Consider the following 20,651-nt stretch of genomic DNA (forward strand, 5'->3'; position numbering starts at 1 on the left):
TAAGCCGTGTTTGGTGTTATACTGATCTGCACTTTCTCAACAGCTTCCCGGTATCATCGGTGTGAAGATCGCAACATGCATTCTCAACTTATGGACAGTACAAAGTTAAAGCACCAAAATGTACTTTGTAAAACCAACAGCCTAGATTTGCATGAGGTGGGAAAATGGAGATAACCAGCTGTCGGAGGCTGGTCTGTGTCCATTTGAATCAACCTGTTAAATGTCTTGTAACAGAAGCACCATGATGGGGAACCAATGGGATCGCAATGAACCTCTCTATTGTATAGTCTATTTTTGTAAGGGTATAAATATGTGTGTTCTGACCCCAGTCTTCATGCTGATGCTGTTGATGGAGGTTTCTGGCTGATGCCAGAATCTGGTCCCAGAGCGCGTGCGTATGTATAACTGTATCTTGGGTCTGTATAATTTCTTTGCGCTAAATTGTACTTAGATCACAGCGTGTAACTATCTGTACTTTGCTTGAATAATACTTTGTGCTTTGGAAACACATGTTCAAGGTCTGAAGTCTTTATTTTACTGTATGACTGCGTACACAAATAGATTTTAGAAGGTATAGGCAGGAGCGTATAGAGGTTTAAAGTCAGTATCCTTAGGTTAGGTTTAGGGACTCCCAGGGGGACTTAGGCTTAGGCACCCCTGAGGGGAGGTTAGGGTTAGGCACCCTCCGTGAGGGTTAGGTTTAGGGAGCAGGGGGGTTAGGGATTTAGGCACTCCTGGGGTAAGGTTAGGGTTAGGCACTAGAGGGGGGAGGTTAGGGTTAGGCACCACTAAGGGAGGGTTAAGGTTAGGGGGGGAGAGGGGAGGGTTAGGGGACTTACTTACCCTAGTCGGAATCTTCACCTGCCGACCTTCCGGCGTCGGGATTTCATCCGACGGGCTTAGGTCCGGCGGTATTACATACCGATTCCATCACTAGGCCACCCCTATCCCAGCCATTTCACTAGGAAGCTAGTGGGATCTGAGAGGGTACCCTGCTCTCCCAGGGGTCCTGGAGGACTCTTAGATGTTCTGTGGTCTCCCGGACATCCTGGAACTTTAGGAATGTATGTTTTGAGGTGATTTTTATACGTTTTCTGGTGCACATTTCCCAATGGGGGATACTCCATGTATAATAAAAACATAAGGCCAACCATTCATTAATACAGTGCAACATATCTGCCTTTGCTCCAGTCCTTATCTGACCCCCCCTATATGTTATTTAGGTCTCTTTCCTGGTACCAGTGTTTTTCAGGCTACAGTACATATTTACAAATTATTATGCACATTAATAAAGTAATAAAATGAAAGATAGAAATTAAAGAAATAAAATGAAGTATTAGTGCACCCTTCCTCTGACCAAATAGATCTGTGGCACTATACATGATACCAGTACCACCTTATACCTGTACTGTACTGTAATGAAGCATAGTTCTTATGGGCATGTAGTTAGGAGTACTGACGCTGGAAGCCAGAATAGGGACTTAAGATAGGGGTCGAAATAATCCAGATGCCGAAATCCAGAAGGACGACAGCCTGAACGAAGGTAAGCCGGGGCTCCCTAAGTGTAAGCGCGGGGAGCACGGTTAGGTTTAGGAAGCATAGCGGGGTTAGTGTTAGGTTTTGGGGGGAAGGGTTAGTGTCAGGCATCACGGCAGTGGTTAGGGTTAGGAATGAAGGGGGAAAACTTAGGTTTAGACACTAACTGGGAGGGTTATTGGATAGGGTGCAGGGTTAGGCTACAAAGGAGGGTTAGGGTGAGAAGGGGGAGGGTAGGTATACTTACCCGACCCCTGTCGTGAAATCAACCATCAGGATGCCGCTGTCGGTATTTTTACAGTAGGCATCCCGACAGCCGGCATTACATACAGATTCCTTCCTATGTACAGACAGCAGGCTCCATGTAAAGTCGCCCCTATATAATGCAGTCTGAGTCACTCACAGTATGTTGTTTTTATTTACCATCTGAGTACCCAACTCATGGTGTTATTTGCACTGTTACCAATTTTATAACATGTGATAATTCAGTTTTCATTCAATCCTAACATGCTTTCTCTGACTTCTCATTTTTAAAATAACAAATTAGTATGAACTCATAAGTTCAATTTGTACACACATATCTTGAAAGATTTATTGCCCATTCTTGCTTACATATTGCTAAGCGTGTCAGGTATGTTAATTAGGGCTGTCACATATCTGAGAAGCAAGCACTACTAGATATTCAGGAAGTGACATTTACTTTTCTTCTTTACCAACAGCCATTTATTGTCACTTTCTAAGTACAATTTTACTGCATTATAAAAGATTGTTTTTATCTACTTATATTTATCTATGTACACCTATCTATGAACCTAAATAGACATATAAAATATAAATATATACACACACACACACACGTGTGTGTATATATATATATATATATATATTTATTTTATATATACACATTATATATACAAATATATAATGTTCCATAGACAAAAAACCTTACAGTTTCACATGTCCCATTAAGGCTTCTTAGACATGATCTGACATTTCACAAAACATATTGAATTTTTCTGCCACTCACACTTCAAAAAGCAATGAAATTACGATCATTAAGGTTGGCACCTTAATGGACGTGTTCCTTGAATAATACAGATATGGTATGCCATCACACCCTGTGGTTTACTGCAGATTCAGCACTCTCACAGAGTGAGAATGTTGTCACTCACAAAATGGTGGAGCTGCTAATTCACAGAATTGTGTGCTTATTGGAATACACACATTCAGTCTATGCAACTGAGGCCTGAGCAGTTATGTGGCACACACATCTCAATCGGTGCCCACAATCTTCTCATTCAGTCACCACAATAATCCCACTGGGTTTCAATATCCGTCTCACTCAATACATCCATCTCATTCATTCAACTCCTTAATTGCTAAAAACTATCATACTCTGTCTATACATGTACACTATCTTCACCTCCATGGTGCTACAACTTCCCAAATCCCTACAGCTGTGTGGTCTCCCAACTGTGCTAGTCTGCATGCCCTCATCCACACCAATATGTCTTTCCCCATGTGCACCGCTCTGTCTTCCTGCATCCGTGCCACTGGGCTTCCTTCCATCTGCACCACTGCCTTGACCCCAGCCACGCCACTCTGTCTTCCTCCATCTTCACCACTGCCCACCCACCCAACCGTGCCACTCTGTCTTTCCCCTCCCACCTGCACCACTCTGTCTTCCCACCCATCCGCACCAATCTGTCTTCCCCAATCCCTACTGTTGTGTTTTCTGTCATTGTGCTAGTTTGTATTCCAAACCCACACCAATCTGTCTTTACCCATCTGCGCTGCTCTGTCTTCCCGCATCCATGCTACTCTGTACCCCCCATTCATGTCGCTCTGTCTCCTCCCCATGTGCACCACTGTTTTCCACCAATCTGCATCACTTTGGCTCGCCCCCATCTGTACTGCTTAATCTTCCCCTCTCCACGCTTTTCTGTCTTCCCCATCCACACCACTCTGTCTTGTCCTCCCATCCACCACTCTTATCCCATCTACACAGCCCTATGTTCTACTCAGACCACACACAATTCTGTTAATTAGCAGCTCCACCATTTTGAGTGACAGCAATCTCACTCTGTGAGAGTACTGAATCTGCAGTTAACCACATGGTGTCATGGCATACCATGTCTGTATTACGCAAGGAAGACGTCCATTAAGATGTCAGCCTTAATGATCGTAATTTCAATGCTTTTTGAATTTTGAGTAGCAGAAATCCAATAGGTTTTGTGAAATTTCAAAACAGGTCTAAGAAACCTTTATGGGACATGTGAAACCGTAAGGTTTTTGTCTATGGAATTTCATTGCTTTTTTACAATATATTAACTATGAGGGTTTGGAGGAGCAAACCGGGCCACCTGCACGGGAGAAGGGCAACAAAATGGTACACCTAGCGCAGGTGGAAGAGGGGCCAGCACACAGGAGGTGGTTTGGGAGGTGCAGAGAGAGAGACTGCTGCAGGGGTGGGCTGTAGGCATGCGGGGTAGAGGCAGTAGCGGGGAGAAGAGCAGTGGCAACAGCTGGGCAGTTCACATGGTTATCAGCAGGCGACAGAAGGCTCACCGGTACTGGCCAAGCACCAGAGAAAACAAAATCAATAAGTCACTGATGCGTCCCCCCCCCCCCCCAAAGCACAACCAGCTCTGGGCTTTTCACGGCCAGTCCTGGTTGTGAAAATACACAGTTCCCCGTGCTTAAGCAGAACTAGCACCGGGCTAGCCAGAACCAGCCCTGGTTGCCAAAGTACGGGGGACAAACGACATTAGGGGTCCCCCGTACTTTGTGCAACCAGCACTGGGCTCTGATCCGGTCCTGATTCTGTAAATACAGAATATATATAATATATATATATATCATCCAGAACCAGCACTGGACTTATTCTAATAGGGGGCTAATGCCACAGCCAGGGGAGCCCTTTCACCGGGCCCCCCCAGCCGAAGCATCAACCCTGACCGCTAGCCAGCCCAGGCCGGGGATCCCTGGGGAACTGTGGACCCCCCAAATAAAGGGGTCCCCCTCTCCAGGGCACCCCTGGGCGGTGGGTGCTGGGTTGATTGTGTATAGTGTATTGTCCTTTGCAGGTGAACTACAGGTCTCAGTAAACCTTACCTACATGCTGGTACTTGGAGAACCACAAGTACCAGCATGCAGGGCATAAGGGTCCACTGGCACCTGTAGTCCACCTGTAAAGTAAATATTAAAATAAACACAATACACTTTAATAATATTTAATATTGTAATATTTTACTTTACTGCATCTTCACCTGGGGGATGGCGGCCTTTAAACTCATTTGCGTGGCCGCCGCCACCCCAGGGCTTGGGCGTCTTCACCTGGTGGATGCCAACCCACCAGGTCTTCGTCGTCTTTGCCTGGTGAACGGCAACCCACCAGGGCTTGGTCGTCCTCATCTAGTGGGTGGCAGCCTGTGTCAGCTCTTTTTCTTGGTCACTGCCCACTAGGACTTCTGGTGTTTTAGCCTGGTGGGCGTCAACCCACCAGGGCTTCGGCATCTTTGCCTGGCGGGCACTAACCCGACAGGGCTTCTGCCACCTCCCCAGGGCTTCTGTTGTTCTCTTCACCTAGTGGGTGGCAGCCTGTGTCAGCTCTTTTGCATGGTCGCGGGCCACTAGGCCTTCCGGTGTCTTCTTTCTTCAGGAGCTCTTCTTTGCTCCCTCCCGGCCGTCGGACTATTATACCACCTCCTCGCGCTGGCTTATATAAGCCAGCCAAGGGGGCGGGGGAATGACGTTGCGAGCACTGGTTGCGCAGAATACTGGGGACCCCTACATCATTTGTACCCTGTATTTTGGCAACCAGGACTGGTTCTGATTAGCCCGGTGCTGGTTAAATACATTTTTCCCCTGTATTTTCACATGGGAAGAAAGAGCAGTGCAGATACGTAAAGACAGATTGGTGCAGATGAGGGAATACAGACAAGCACAAATGGGAGAACACACAACAGTAGGGATTGGGGAAGACAGATTGGTGCGGAAGGGGAGGAAGACAGAGTGGTGTGTGGAGACAGAGTTGCACGGTTGGGGGGGACAGAGTGGTGCAGATGGAGGAAGAAAGTGTCACAGATGAGAGGAAGACAGATCGGCGTGGCTGTGGGAGGGGAAGACAGAGGTGCAGAAGGAAACAGAGTGGCACGGGTGCAGATAGGGAAAGACAGATTGGTGCAGATGAGGGAACACAGACTAGCATAGTTGGGAGACCACACTGCAGTAGGGATTGGGGAAGATATAGCAGCATGGAGGGGTGTAGGCGAAGAAAGTGTACATGCATAGACCGAGTATGATTGTATTACCAATTAGGGAGCTGAATGTGTATTCTCAATAAGATGGATGTATGGAGTGAGAAGGATGTTGGAACCCAGTGAGATTGTTGTGGTGATCCAATGCGAAGATTGTGGGCACCTCAGTTGCATAGACTGCATGTGTGTATTCCAATAAGCACACAATTTTGTGAATTAGCAGCTCCATTTTGTGAGTGACCGCAATCTCACTCTGTGAGAGTGCTGAATCTGCAGTTAACCACACGGTGTGATGGCATACCATATCTGTATTGCGTAAATGAACACGTTCATTAAGGAGTCAGCCTTAATTATCAGAATTTAATTTCTTTTTCTAAGTTTGAGTGTCACAAATTCATTGGGTTTTGTGAAATCTCAGATCATATCTAAAGAAGCCTTAATGGGACATGTGAAACCGTAAGGTTTTTTTGCTACTATATATATATATATATATATATATATATATACACACATATACACATACACACGCACATACAAACACACACATACAGGGCCACCTTTGGGGGGGGGGGGAATTGTCGGGACTGAAGTCCCGGGCCTGGACATTCAGGGGGCCGAGTGCTATTACCCCCTGCTGCACAATAGAAGTAATTGCCTACCGGCTCCTGTCACCTCGATAGTGAGTGACAGGCCGGCCGGGGGCCCCGCTCCTAACAGAGAGCCGCCCAGTACTACTCCCCACTGCACAATAGAAGTACCCACCCGCCCAGGGCCGCCCTCCCGCTCTGCCTCCTACCTAAGCTGCAATAAAGTTTTAGTTGAGAGCCGGCACAGCGTGACGTCATGCCGCGCTGCGCCGCTGAATGAAAGAGGAGCCGGGGCGCGGCATGAAAACTGAAGAGTCGGAGCAGGCAAAACAGAAGGAGCAAGGTTGCTAAGGTAAGGCTAGGGGGCTTTGTTCTTTGGTTACTTTCTCCCAGGCAGTGGGAGACCCTGCCTATTTTGTTAGTCCTGGGCCCCACAATTCCTGATGGTAGCTATATATATATTATATATACACACACAAACCTATATATAGGCTGCATGCTGGACATTACTCCTGTGGAGATGCTCTCTACTATGCTACATGCTGGACCTTATTCCGGTGAAGATGCTCTCTGCTAGGCTGCATGCTGGACATTACTCCTGTGGAGTAGCTCTCTGCTAGGCTGCATGTTGGACATTACTCCTGTGGAGATGCTCTCTACTATGCAACATGCTGGACCTTACTCCTGTGGAGATGCTCTCTACTAGGCTGCATGCTGGACCTTACTCCTGTGAAGATGCTCTCTACTAGGCTGCATGCTGGACCTTACTCCGGTGAAGATGCTCTCTACTAGGCTGCATGCTGGACCTTACTCCGGTGAAGATGCTCTCTACTAGGCTGCATGCTGAACCTTACTCCGGTGAAGATGCTCTCTACTAGGCTGCATGCTGGACCTTACTCCGGTGAAGATGCTCTCTACTAGGCTGCATGCTGAACCTTACTCCGGTGAAGATGCTCTCTACTAGGCTGCATGCTGGACCTTACTCCGGTGAAGATGCTCTCTACTAGGCTGCATGCTGGACCTTACTCCTGTGAAGATGCTCTCTACTAGGCTGCAAAACATCCATCTGAAAACAGACATAATTACAAGAACACATATCTCTGCACAGCTATAATTCCGTAGAACCACTCTCTGAATGCCCTGTAACAGTCCAGCTACACCTTTTCTGGTGCAAGTAAACAGGTGCTGGGACTGCGTACAGCTCTACAGCACCCGTAGTTCCATGCGCAAACACAAATGGATTGTGTTCAGCTCTGTATCAGCCCACAAATATAGTTTATCATGAATCTTTTAAAACATATGAAAAGCTTAGTGTTTTATTCAGAGTGCAAATACAACCCGAAATAAAAAAAAAGCAAAGCATACACAAATAATCTTCTGGTTAGGATAAAAAACAATAATACATGACATTATATTATTACATTACACTATACTAGTCAGTAACAGCGCATATTCAATAAAAACACACTGGAAAATTCTCCTACTCTTAGCATCATTGGCTGAATACTGGTCTTAGCTGCAATTCACACTGAGTAATACTAGTTGCCAGTAGATGGCGAAAAGAGTCCTCCCAATGTACTTCACTGCCTACGCTCCCATGTGCTTTGTAGGATATTTCATTTATTAAGTGTTTGGTGTTAGCGTACGCAGTGAAGTACAGCATGTGTACAAATATTTATTTACATTCATATACAGTATAAATGCTACAGGACTGATGCAGAGTTGGATACATATGCGCTCAAATAATAACCTCCCAGAGGACACAAATAAAATATACAGTATATCTGCTTATATGCCAAGGTGTGGAATCTCAGCATGCATCCAGCTCAGCACCAGCTGCATATGTGGCAGCATTACACCATACATTTACATTTGCTTTAAAGTGAACAACACATTTGCTATAAACTTTGATTTAAATAAAAAAACCTTTTACGATGCAGCAGGTATAATCTTACTACTAGTGTACAAATGAAAGTAGAACAAATATTTGCAAAATACACCTACAATAAAACATAAAATAGACACAATCAACATAGGCACATAACAGAATTCACAATCGGTCAACCAGAAGCGGCTAGCCAGTGCTGTCCCCTGCAATCATTATCCCTGTGTATTTGCACCGGCCTACAGGCACCCACACATGATAACCGACCATGCCCTTTATGTACTGTTAGTGTTTGCACATCCCTTCCTTCCCCCATCCCGCTTCTCCAAATGCAACAAGGCACAAGTACAAAATCTGCACAGGGATGTAGGTATGTGCTTTTAGGTGTGTGTACAAATCCAGATCTTACACTAAGTAAACATGCACTCACTCAGCATCAGCCCCTGAATATGAATATATAGTGTATGCACATGAGGACTTTAATGCTCAAGTGTTTGTGTAATGAAAAGTGCAGCTGGAATATTTTGTATACACACCCATCAACCATAACAGTAAATCCACCTGCCTAATATTATGTACTGTAGGTCCCCTTTGTACCACCAAAACAGCTCTGACCCATTGAGGCATGGACTCCACAAGAAATCAGAATGTTTTTCGGTGGGATCTGGCACCAGGACAATAGCAGCAGATACTTTAAATCTTGTAAGGTGCCGTGTAAGGTAAGGTGCCTTAAATCTTGTAAGGTGCTGGCGCCTCCTTGGCACCAGCACATCCCACAAATGCTCGATCAGATAGAGATCTGGGGAATTTGGAAGTCAACACCATGAACTCTGTCACGTTCCTCAAACCATTCCGGAACAATTTTTGCAGTGTGCCATCTAAGGGTGTACTAGGTCTGCAACAATGTCTAGGTAGGTGGTATGTGTTAGAGTGTTATCTACATGAAGACCTGCCATTTTAGAGATGCTCTGACAGAGTTATGTAACAATCACGATTCGGCCTTTGTCGAAGTCGCTCTGATACTTACACTTGCCCAGTTTTCCTGCTTCCAACACATCAACTTCAAGAACTGAGTGTTCACTCGCTGCCTAATATATCCCACCCTGTGACAAGTGTCATTGTAATGAGATAATGAATGTTATTCACTTTACCTGTCATTGTTATTAAAGTTATGGCTGAGTATTATATATATATATATATATATATATATATATACACACACACACACACACACACGCAGAGATGCACACATACATTCAAAACAAATATATATATGATATACATACACATTTGATAGATCGAGCAAAATATCATTGTAGCAATGATAATGTAAGATGGTCAACACAGTCTAGCACTAAACTAGAACACAAATTGTGGCAACACATGACTGGGAAATGATACACATTCCTTGTGAGCCCACAGATTATTCCAGCAAAAAGAAATCTGTGGATAACTCAGGCAAGGACATCTCCAGCCACATTGTGGGCTACAGATGACCAGAGTTTTTACTGAGAACTGCTGTTATTTTTTGCCGCGTATCAGTTAGTGAAGATGCCCTCTTCTTCAGAGCATATGGTGTCTGCAATATAGGTAAAGAACTACCAGCACTGTGTCTGTTCAGGGTGGCAATATTAGCAGATCCATAAGTTCCTGATAAACTCATTAGCTTTGTTCCATGACCTGCTGGCAAACTCAGAGGATGTTTTTGACCTGAGCTGGTCATCATGGGTGATGGCACGGACTTGGCTGGCGTAAATGATCTTTGTGATAATGGGATATTTCCACAGACTTTCTTTAGTTCAAGCACTTGTTCCCTGGCCTGGGTCAAGGCCTCAGAGAGCTCATAACGTTCTTCACACTCCATGCGCACAGTTTCCTTAAGGAATGCATTCTAAGAGAAGAAATGTATTTACTTGACCATAGAATAAGCAATCCTTACAATGTATATATGCACTTAGCATTTATATTTATACTACTCTCAAATATTTATGCAGAAACATTAAATATGACAAAGCAGGGACAATGTATTTATAAGAGGTCATTTTAGCATGCTTCAGAAGGTTTCTGACACCATTTTGAATCACAACATTTTCCGTAATGTGAAGCAAGAATTCCAAAATTAATTTTGGAGTAATGTTAGATGGATCTTTCTTTTCTATCAACATTCAGCAATTTACTGTGTTCCCAAATAATATTAAAGGCTACTCCTCCTGATAAACCTGGGAGCCATTCAACTCGGAGAAACGCATCAAGGGCCTGATTCAGCTTTGGGAATAGAGTGAAATATTGCGCGTAACTGATCATCTTGGTAACACCATGCTGCACTGCAGGTGGGGCAGATGTAAAATGTGCAGAGTTAGATTTGGGAGGGGTGTGTCCAAACGGATATCTAAATTGCTGTGTAAAAATAAAGCTGTGCAGTATTTGTGGGCTACATGCAAAAGCAGCCAGTATTTACCCCACATGTAAAATAAAATGTATGTATTTGCACCCCTTGCATTGCAACATGGTTTGTCCTGGTTCACGGTTACGTGCTCTTTCTCACTCTATTTCCAAAGCTGAATCAGGGCCCAAGTTCCAAGCTGTAGCCCACCAGTAACTTTACTGGCACTTTAATTCATTCACCTGCCCGGACCTTCTTCACATACCATCCTTTGGAGTGCGGAACTTCTTTGCACTGCTATAGCTGATCTGTGCATCATCACAGCTGATAAATGCAAACATGCTGCCTGTGATGTGCCTGCTGTTATCGTACAGCAGCGGTACAGTGAAGATGGCCAGCATTTACGGCTTAAAGCTCCTCCCCAGTTCTTGGAGAGCACAGCGCTATACAACATACAGCAATGGCATAGCGGAGACTGACTGTTCGGCACACACTGGTTAAACGCTGCTTCATTGCGCCTAGTGAGCCCAACACTGGCTGGCACACATTGCTTACACCATGGCTTATTGAACTTAGGATTGTTCACAGCACAAAGGGGGAGATGCATCAACCAGCGGTATGGAGGTTTAGTGGTATCAGCGCCTGTTATGTGCGCTAATACCGCTTCACCCCATGTATTAATGTGGGGCTACGCGCTCCTGCCATTATCGGCTCTGCTATCTACAAGTGTGCCGGAATACTAGTTGATGTATGAACGGTAAGTAGCACCAACCGTTTCGACAGTTGCAACTGTCATTGTATGAACAGTAAGTAGCACTGACTTTCGAAAGTTGCAGCTGTCATTGCCTTAACACCACAGAACATACAGCACTGTTCCCTGGCTGCAGCGGCTGCCGGGCTGCATGTGAGACTCGTGATGCTTGCATGCCCAGTGGAGCCAGCCGGGAAATGAGACGCAGCACATCAGCACTAGGCTGACGTGCTGTGGGATCTGTCAGGGATCGCCGAAGGGGGAGTTTCTTACATCTCGTTGGTACTACGTCGCCTCGGTCAAGAGGTGAAGCAGGAAGAGTTATATAATACATCTCCCCCAAAGTTCCCTACATACTGTATGATCAACTTCGGTCTGGAAAAATCCTATTCACATTGAAACTATCAAGTGTCATCCTATTCTATCTAGGAGCAGAATTGCCCCTTACATCACACTGTGAAACAAACATTTAATTGTGGACATTATTTCCTTGGAGGAACAGACTAAGAAATGTGTCCTAATTAATAAGAATATGTACATAATCTATATCAATATATGGATGATACACTTATATACTAGCTGTTGCTCGCGGCTTCACCAACGATGAAATGGCTTTTTTTACTTGAGGTGTTCTAGTTGTTTTGCTTTGCATAGGGGCCCTGTTGCGGGAGTGGCCAACATGACCAGCAGCGCTTATACAGACTGGTGGCAGCAGTGCCTTCATCCACCACTCACACCAATGTCCCTGTGCCCATACTGCTATGTAGCCTATCCTATTCACTCACACCAATGTTCCTGTGTGTCCTGTGCCCAGACTGCTATGTAGCCTATCCTATTCACTCACACCAATGTCCCTGTGTGCCCTGTGCCCAGACTGCTATGTAGCCTATCCTATTCACTCACCACTCACACCAATGTCCCTGTGTGCCCTGTGCCCAGACTGCTATGTAGCATATCCTATTCACTCACACCAATGTCCCTGTGTGCCCTGTGCCCAGACTGCTATGTAGCCTATCCTATTCACTCACACCAATGTCACTGTGTGCCCTGTGCACAGACTGCTATGTAGCCTATCCTATTCACTCACCACTCACACCAATGTCACTGTGTGCCCTGTGCACAGACTGCTATGTAGCCTATCCTATTCACTCACCACTCACACCAATGTCCCTGTGTGCCCTGTGCACAGACTGCTATGTAGCATATCCTATTCACTCACCACTCACACCAATGTCCCTGTGTGCCCTGTGCACAGACTGCTATGTAGCCTATCCTATTCACTCACCACTCACACCAATGTCACTGTGTGCCCTGTGCACAGACTGCTATGTAGCCTATCCTATTCACTCACACCAATGTCACTGTGTGCCCTGTGCACAGACTGCTATGTAGCCTATCCTATTCACCCACCACTCACACCAATGTCCCTGTGTGCCCTGTGCACAGACTGCTATGTAGCATATCCTATTCACTCACCACTCACACCAATGTCACTGTGTGCCCTGTGCACAGACTGCTATGTAGCCTATCCTATTCACCCACCACTCACACCAATGTCCCTGTGTGCCCTGTGCACAGACTGCTATGTAGCATATCCTATTCACTCACCACTCACACCAATGTCCCTGTGTGCCCTGTGCACAGACTGCTATGTAGCCTATCCTATTCACCCACCACTCACACCAATGTCCCTGTGTGCCCTGTGCACAGACTGCTATGTAGCATATCCTATTCACTCACACCAATGTCCCTGTGTGTCCTGTGCCCAGACTGCTATGTAGCCTATCCTATTCCAGTGAATGCGGCCCCAAAGCACCTCTCTCCCTACCACTTACCAGCCATGCTCATAGTGCCACACCTATCTCTTGCATTGATGATGTCACTAAATTTTGGTTTTGCTATTGCTCAGCTTTAACTTGACGGATCGCGACGAAAGTACAGGTTATATCTAGGAGTTTCCACTACAAAATGATGCAGTGAAAATACGTTTAGTATTTTTCGCGCAAATTTTGAACAGACAGACTCAACATTCTTATTATATTAGTATAGATATCACACTGTGGTGTGACAGGTATTGATTGTTTATTCTCTATTTGTATTAAATTATTTTATATTGTGTTTTCTAAGAGAGATATACTGTATTATACTATTATAACAAAATAAATTTTGTAATAATGATCGAAGTAATTTATGAATAGTCTAACTAGCGCACCACATTTTCATGCTCTATATCCTTATTAGTAGGTAGCAGACCCTACTGCGAGAGCATAGTTATTAATGTGATTGGTTAGTTAAGCACACCTTTTTTCTTTCTTGCCCTCAGTGATAGAACTGTTCTGTGATGCAGTCACTGGCACCCAGGTGTCACCAGCAGAGGGGTGCAACCTAAGTGCTGGATCCCGCTCAGTGACAGGAGCAGGGTGCTGCATTACGTGCAGCACTCTGCTCCTAGAACAATAAGGGAGCCGGCACTTCACACAGGCTGGTACCCAGGGCAGCCTGCACCTCAGGTGCCCCCCGTGTGAGAAAAAACGGGGGTTCGGGCCACAAGGCTGCGCCCCCTTATTTGCCGGCGAGCAAACTCCCCGCCCCAGGTGAAGCCAGAGGTAGGGACGCCACTAGATGCAGTACTACATGTGTGCATATGCAGATTTGTCCTTATATATCTCTGAGCTAGAAAGCTCCTTTCGGCGTGCCAGGTCCCGTGAGACTATGCTAACGCCACGCATCTTTTTTTTATTCCGAAAATGCATCTAAGTAACAATGCGATGAGACGAGGATGCACCAGCAGACAGTGCTGATTATTTGATATGTGATACTTGTATATCTGTGTGCCTCTGTGTCTCTGAATCTGTAGACAAAGTGCTACAATGTAATGGCTGCAGCTTTTTTCATTCCAACTTCCGTTAGTGTTCATATACAGCAAGGATGGGAAACCTCCTGCCCGGGGGCCATATAAGGCCCTCGGCATCATTTGGTCTGGCCCTCTGAGCTTTTTTCTGCTAGCCTCATCTGGCTAGCAGGGGACCTAGTATGGCACACTGCAGCCAGAAAGTATGCACAAGTGCCGTGTGGAGAGTCCTTAGGATACTTCAGGCGGTCACACCGCTGCCCTTACAGCTCCCCGGAGCATCCTCAGGATGCTCCGGGCATTGCTGTAATCACCAGCGATTGTGGTCCCGCCCCATGTGACATCACAGAGGGGGCATGGCCTGCACCAGGTTCGCAAATTATTTTCTATATATCAAAATGGCCCTCAGCAGAAAAAAAGGTTTCCCACCCCTGATATACAGACTCAGGCACACAGAGATATACAAGTGTGGCATATTCAATTAATCAGCACAGTCTCCAGGTGTGTCCTAGTTGCATCACATTGCTATTTAGATGCATTTACTGCAAAAAAAGAGGCTAGCCGCGTTGCACTGGACCTGGCAGCTCACTCATGCCGGGCCACTTGCACTGCGTGGCGTATTGACGCTAGATGTAGGAGGATACATCTGTAGATTGAAGCATTGGCTGGAAGTTATGGTAATATCAGGAAAATATTCACTGGTGGCAGATGTCCTCATATAACATACAGTTAACTGGAAGTTTAATCTGGAAATATGTCCTGCTGGTAATTAGCCTCTAATGCTGTAGTTCAGTGCATTGCATACAACATTCATGTATCAGAAAAGCTGAATGTTGTCGGAAGTATTACTGTAGCTGTTGCAACAACCCACAAAATGTTGCCTATGTTTTTTGATTTTTTTTTTTTTTAACACATAATGAAATTGCAGGATCCAAACAGAGATTATCCCTTCTTACACGTCCTTCCTCATCACCTTTCTGTTTTTACTCCCCCTTATACTGGTCACCTTACTCATCTCAGTTTTATGGTGTTCAAACCTGAGACTGGTAATATTACCAACACACTCTATAGCAGTTTATGACAAAGGGGCGCATTCAGTTAGAAACCCCACGGCTAATTGTCAGTGCTGCCCCATTCATTTAGCTGTGGAGACCCCGCGCGCACCAGAGGCAGGATTTTTCCTCACAGCCTCAGAAAGACAAATCTGGGGTAAAATGCAGACATTTTAACGTGCTGGGAAACCCATAGATTCCGCACTTTGAAACTATGGGTTAGCCCACGTTAACATAAGGTTTACCGTTTGGGGAAAATGCAGTTTAACTGTACTTTCCCCAAGGGGAATTCAATTAGCCACAGGATATGCCCCACAGCTAACTGACTGCAACACGTGAGGAATAGCTATTCAAATAATTAGCTTTTTCCCCTCGCGCGCTATTCCATTAATTCAGCGCAAAGTGTGGAATCAATAGGTTTACTTGCGTTTTAAAATACAAAATCTGCATTTTAACAAGGTATTATCCTCGGAGGTCCTGAGTGTGTGAGGACAATTCCTGTCTCTTGAAATAAGCGCACGGGGTTCCGTCAGTTAACTGAATCGAGCAGCGCTATCAATTAGCTGTGGGTAAAGCCCAAGGTTAATTGAATTTCCCCCATAGAATCCCATTCTGCCCATTTCATCTCTATAGCAGGGACAGGGATGGATTTAGGGTTCAGGCAGTCTCTAGGCACCAAAATATGGCACCCGCCAGCCCTAACTGTACTACTTTTATTATTCATTTTATAGGATTGTTTTTTCCTGCCTGGAAGGAGAAACACATCCTGCTGTGGAGCAGATGAATAAACAGTGAGTGTCTGTGTCAGGGGACATTGCTGCAATGCTGGGTGCCCCTGGATGTGGGAGGCGTTGTTTGTACACAGGTACTCCAGATGACAGCTTCCGCGCATTGTACGTGCACGCAGTTCTATCTGCACATACACTTTTCTCTTAGAGAGCGCACTACAGATAAAAGGAATCACCTGGCCTCTGGGCAGTGGCCTAAAAGAGCTCAGATACAGGGAGGGCCGTGCTGCACCCTGCAAATGGCAGCACGGGCCCTCTCATTATTCCAAATTCCTGATATGTCATGTTGTAGTAGAATCACTGGTTGCTCAAATAACCATAGGCGTCATCTTCTACCCATGATACTGCTATGTGGCTGTGAGCTGAGATGATATCACTCACCTCTTGTGCAGACTGATCCAGGAGATGTCTTAGCTCTGCACAGTTTAGGTTACTCTCTTTCAGTTTCTCTGCCTTTGCACGAATGTCTTTTCTTATTTCATCCAAAGCAGAGGAACTGCGGTCTTGTTCTCTTTTCAACCGAAGTTCCAACTCTGAGACTATTTTCTTCAGGTTTGTAACCTCTGTATCTTGTGCTCTATCTTTCTCTGCGAGTCTTGCCTGAGCCTCCTGTAGCTTCTTTTCCAGCATGTTTATCTCTGCGTGTAGCTCTTCACATGCCCTGGTTATGAGTGTAGGTATCTGCAGGACGTGAAAATACCATCGTTTTACTTGCAGTCATAATGTTGTTAGGAACTAAGAAGTCTGAAAGCTCCGTGATGACCTGACTTATGTGTAAAAGGACTCCCAGATTTAAGATCGGCTTCATTCTAAAAGGGAAGATCCTCTAATAAAGATTCAAATGCTAACAATAATGTTATCTTATTAAGATATGCTTCTACAGTCTATGTTAAAAATTTAAATTATGTTACATCTTTGCGGCCTTTTCTTCCAAGTAACACTGTGTGAGAGGTCTTTAGTAGAGAATGATGATAACTTAGTGAAAGAAAACATCAGAGAGTTTGAAATGGACCGATTGTGTTGCTAAAGGTGGCTCTGTATAATGATTGGCATTATGGGGAAGCATGTGCAGGGGGGAGAGCGATCAAGACATAATAACAACAAGGCTGATGATTGGATTCTCTTGATAAAGAGATGAAGAAAAGGCTTAAACTGGGAAATAAATAGTTGGAAAGCAGTATAACACAGGAAGAGATGATTGGTGTTCTATGCAATAAAGACAACTCAGGGCCTGATTCAGAGATGGACGCTAATGCAATCGCATCTCCGATTTCGTACGCAATGCAGTTACGAAAATATGCTAAATAGTTACAAAGCTTACCACAGCATAAGGACGCCTACTGCTGCCTTCAACGTCGCATACCTGCAAAATATCGATCACATCAACGCACATTAAGTGGCCATCTTGCCCCTGCAGCAGATCTGACCAGCCGCAGACTCGGCAGGTCTCCTGAAACGCAGAGGGCTCTAATGCCGCGGAGGAGATCGCAAGGGCTAATTTATGCACGCCCATGTGACAGCGTTTAAATGGCCAGACACACCTGCGTTTTATTAACCACCCCATTACCTCTCCCAAATGCTGAAAACCTGTTACTCACTTTGCGATTAATTCCTCTGTGCGTCCATAATCACAATGCGATCGCTGCGCATGTGCAGTGCCGCTTTTACACATGCGTGATGGCAAACAATTGCTTGATCTGCGTACGTAATCGCCATTGGTCCATCTCTGAATCAGGCCCTCAGTGAGGCATGTATGGTATCAGCAACTAAAAGGGAGAGCTGGCATCTATATTGCCCAGTAAGTGAGCTTTCCATTTAAAAACACATTAATATGTGACAATGTAGGGACTCTAGAGGGTATATTTACTAAAGTGTGGGTTTACAGAAGTGGAGTTTTTGCCCATAGCAACCAATCAGATTCTAGCTATTATCTTCTAGAAGGTAAATAAACCCTAACTTAAGGTGGGTACAGATGATGGTCATTCATACACACTGAACAGCCATCATCTGCTTGTGCCCTCGGGTCCCTGCGGCCGGGACCTGGCGGCCGTGTCCCACCCCCCTCCTCGCGGCTGCCGCTGTGTGTGCAGGCGGTCTGCAGACCGTCCGTACACACTTGCCAATGGACAGATATATCTGCAGATATATCTGTCCATCGGCTGTGCAGCACAGCCAATGCGATATGTGGGTGAACGGCGACGTTCACAACATGTTGCGGGTACACACTGGCCAACGGGCAGCAGATACATTGGCCGATCAATTGATCGGCTAATGTATCTGTCAGTGTGTACCCAGCATTAGTTAGACACACTATCAGTAGTGCCTTGATGCTGTGGGTGGTTTACCATATATTTGCAAACCAGTGTAAAGTAGCCTTCTGAAATGTGTGTACAAAAAGAGTAGCCTTTTTATAGTGGTTCACATCAGTGTACTGGGTCAATTTCCTTTTCTATTATCTCTTCTCTAGAGTTATTCATTAAAAAAGTTACATATGTTGAAAAGAAGGTGGTGCATCAAAGCCAGAGTATACATCAATCAAAGCAGATTAAGGATTTGCAGAATGAATTCAGATTTAAGCACTATGATCACTGAGGTTTTCCATCACAAAGCACACTACAAGTGGTCTCAATTCAGGTTTACAGTCAAACAAAGCAGTCACTTTATTCGTTACCACAGTGCCTCTGCTCATCCATATTTAGAGATGTTAAAGGCTGAACATTTAACAGCTCTTACAAAAATGAGTGAGACTTCCTAACCATTTAATCTCAGCACGGCCAAAGCTAGATTCTCTCTGCATCACTTCACAGCCACCTGAATTCACTTACTGCAGTGTTCAAAGCTTTGTCAAGATTAAAGGTGAATATCGTCCAAAGCTCTGAAAACATCTGCAAATGAAGACGTGGTGCTGTGAAGTCATATGGGCAGGAAACAAGTCCAGTGTGTTAGAAAATCATTTCAGAGGCCGAAAATTTTGTACAAATCTTTAAAAAATTAAATAAACTGTGAACTTTTTTGTAAACATATTGTAAAGATACATACCACAAAGAATGGCTGTACTGTAGGCTGCAGTAATTGAAAGAATTAAACCTATTGTGCTTTTTAAAAAAAAAAAAAAAAATGCAACAAAAATTATAAAACGCAAACCTTTTTGTTTAATTTAAAACGAATTAAAGGAAAAATGCAAAAAAAAAAGTAGGGTAAAAGGTGATTTGGGTACTTGCGGGCACTTTGGAACATTGTAAGAAAATGATAAAAAAATTATTGTTCAATAAAAAATACTGTAATCAAATTTGGGGTGCCTAAACTAACAAAAAGTTGAGTTTGGGGTAATTTGAGGTCATTTTTTTGTAATTATTGGGCTAATTAATCTAACTGGAAACTTCCAATTGCCTAATTAATCATTATGGGGGGGTCCAAGGGGTTCAGCGTGGTGCCCCATTTTATCCCTTAAAATAAACATTTATCTTTCCATCTCACCCTCAGGGAGGAGCGAATGGAAAAATGTGAATTCACTCTGACTGGCTCAGTGTGAGTTTCTAATTGGATTGTAAAATGAATTCGCTAAGTGAATTTGAAGAGAAAACAGCACCTCACCCCTAATTGGATTGATCCCATAATGTCGACATTCATCATGTAGACCGTGGTGAAATGTTGACATGTTAGAATGTTGACATATCATCCCTGGTGGCCCAGTGGTGACTCACCTGCTCCCGATGGCTGCCGCAGCTCCAGCACAGCTGCCTAGCCCGGCAGTAATGTGACAGTCACTTCCAGGTAAGAGCTTCAATATTCCGTCGTTCTGGTATTTTTCTGCTATTTCTCTCCCTAATCCTCCCTCTAGTGCCAAAACCCTAACCATCCTTCCCTCGCAGCTCAACCCTAATGACCCCTCAGAGCCTAACCTCCCGCGCAGTATAAACCTAATGCTGATATTTAGACAAAGTCAACATCTTAACAGTTAAACATTGTGATGATGACATTGTGACTGTTGACCTTTTGACTACATCCCATCTCTCACAAACCGTATTAAAATAGAGGTATAAAAACTGCAAAACCTGTAACCAGTCAGCCATGAAACAAAATGGCAAATCTAATTTTTTTTTATATAGTATTGTAAGATGTATCAAACTACAGATTGAAGTTTAATGATCTTAGACCAGAGTTATGCTACCGGGACGTAGTTATGAGATGGGTCTCAATATCGACACCCGAATCCCGGCAAGGGACTTAAGATAGGCATCGAAATACCGACGTCCATCTTAATCCCGATGCAGGAGCGCCAAAGGATGCTGCCCGAACGAGGTATGGCTGGGGTGCCTTTCGCATTAGCCGCAGGGGTGGGGGGGTAAGGTTTAGGGAGCATAGAGGGGTTATGTTTTAGGGGGGAGGTTATGCACCCCTAAGGGGGAGGGTTAGGCACCCCCAGGAAAGGTTAGGCACCCCACTGGGAAGGTTAGGTTTAGGGTGCAGTAAGGGAGGGGTTAGGGTTAGGCACCCACGGCGGAGGTTATGGTTAGGCACTAGAGGGGGGAGGTTATGGTTAGGCACTAGGTGGAAAG

General features: G+C 44.9%; 1 protein-coding gene across 1 annotated transcript in view; it reads right to left on the minus strand.

The window, feature by feature from the left end:
• Positions 1–9,304: 9,304 nt before the first annotated feature.
• The window catches only part of LEKR1 (leucine, glutamate and lysine rich 1), a 154,805-nt gene continuing 143,458 nt past the window's right edge, over positions 9,305–20,651 (minus strand). Inside the window, exons 13-14 of the mRNA XM_088447640.1 lie at positions 16,474–16,773; positions 9,305–10,158 (exon numbers count right to left, since the gene is read on the minus strand). Of these exons, the coding sequence (XP_088303766.1) occupies positions 9,754–10,158; positions 16,474–16,773 (705 nt within the window). The 3' untranslated portion in view covers positions 9,305–9,753. The remainder of the gene's footprint in view (positions 10,159–16,473; positions 16,774–20,651) is intronic.

This window comes from Taudactylus pleione, unplaced genomic scaffold (genome assembly GCF_031769625.1).
Source record: "Taudactylus pleione unplaced genomic scaffold, aTauple2 ptg000436l, whole genome shotgun sequence".
NCBI lineage: Eukaryota > Metazoa > Chordata > Amphibia > Anura > Myobatrachidae > Taudactylus > Taudactylus pleione.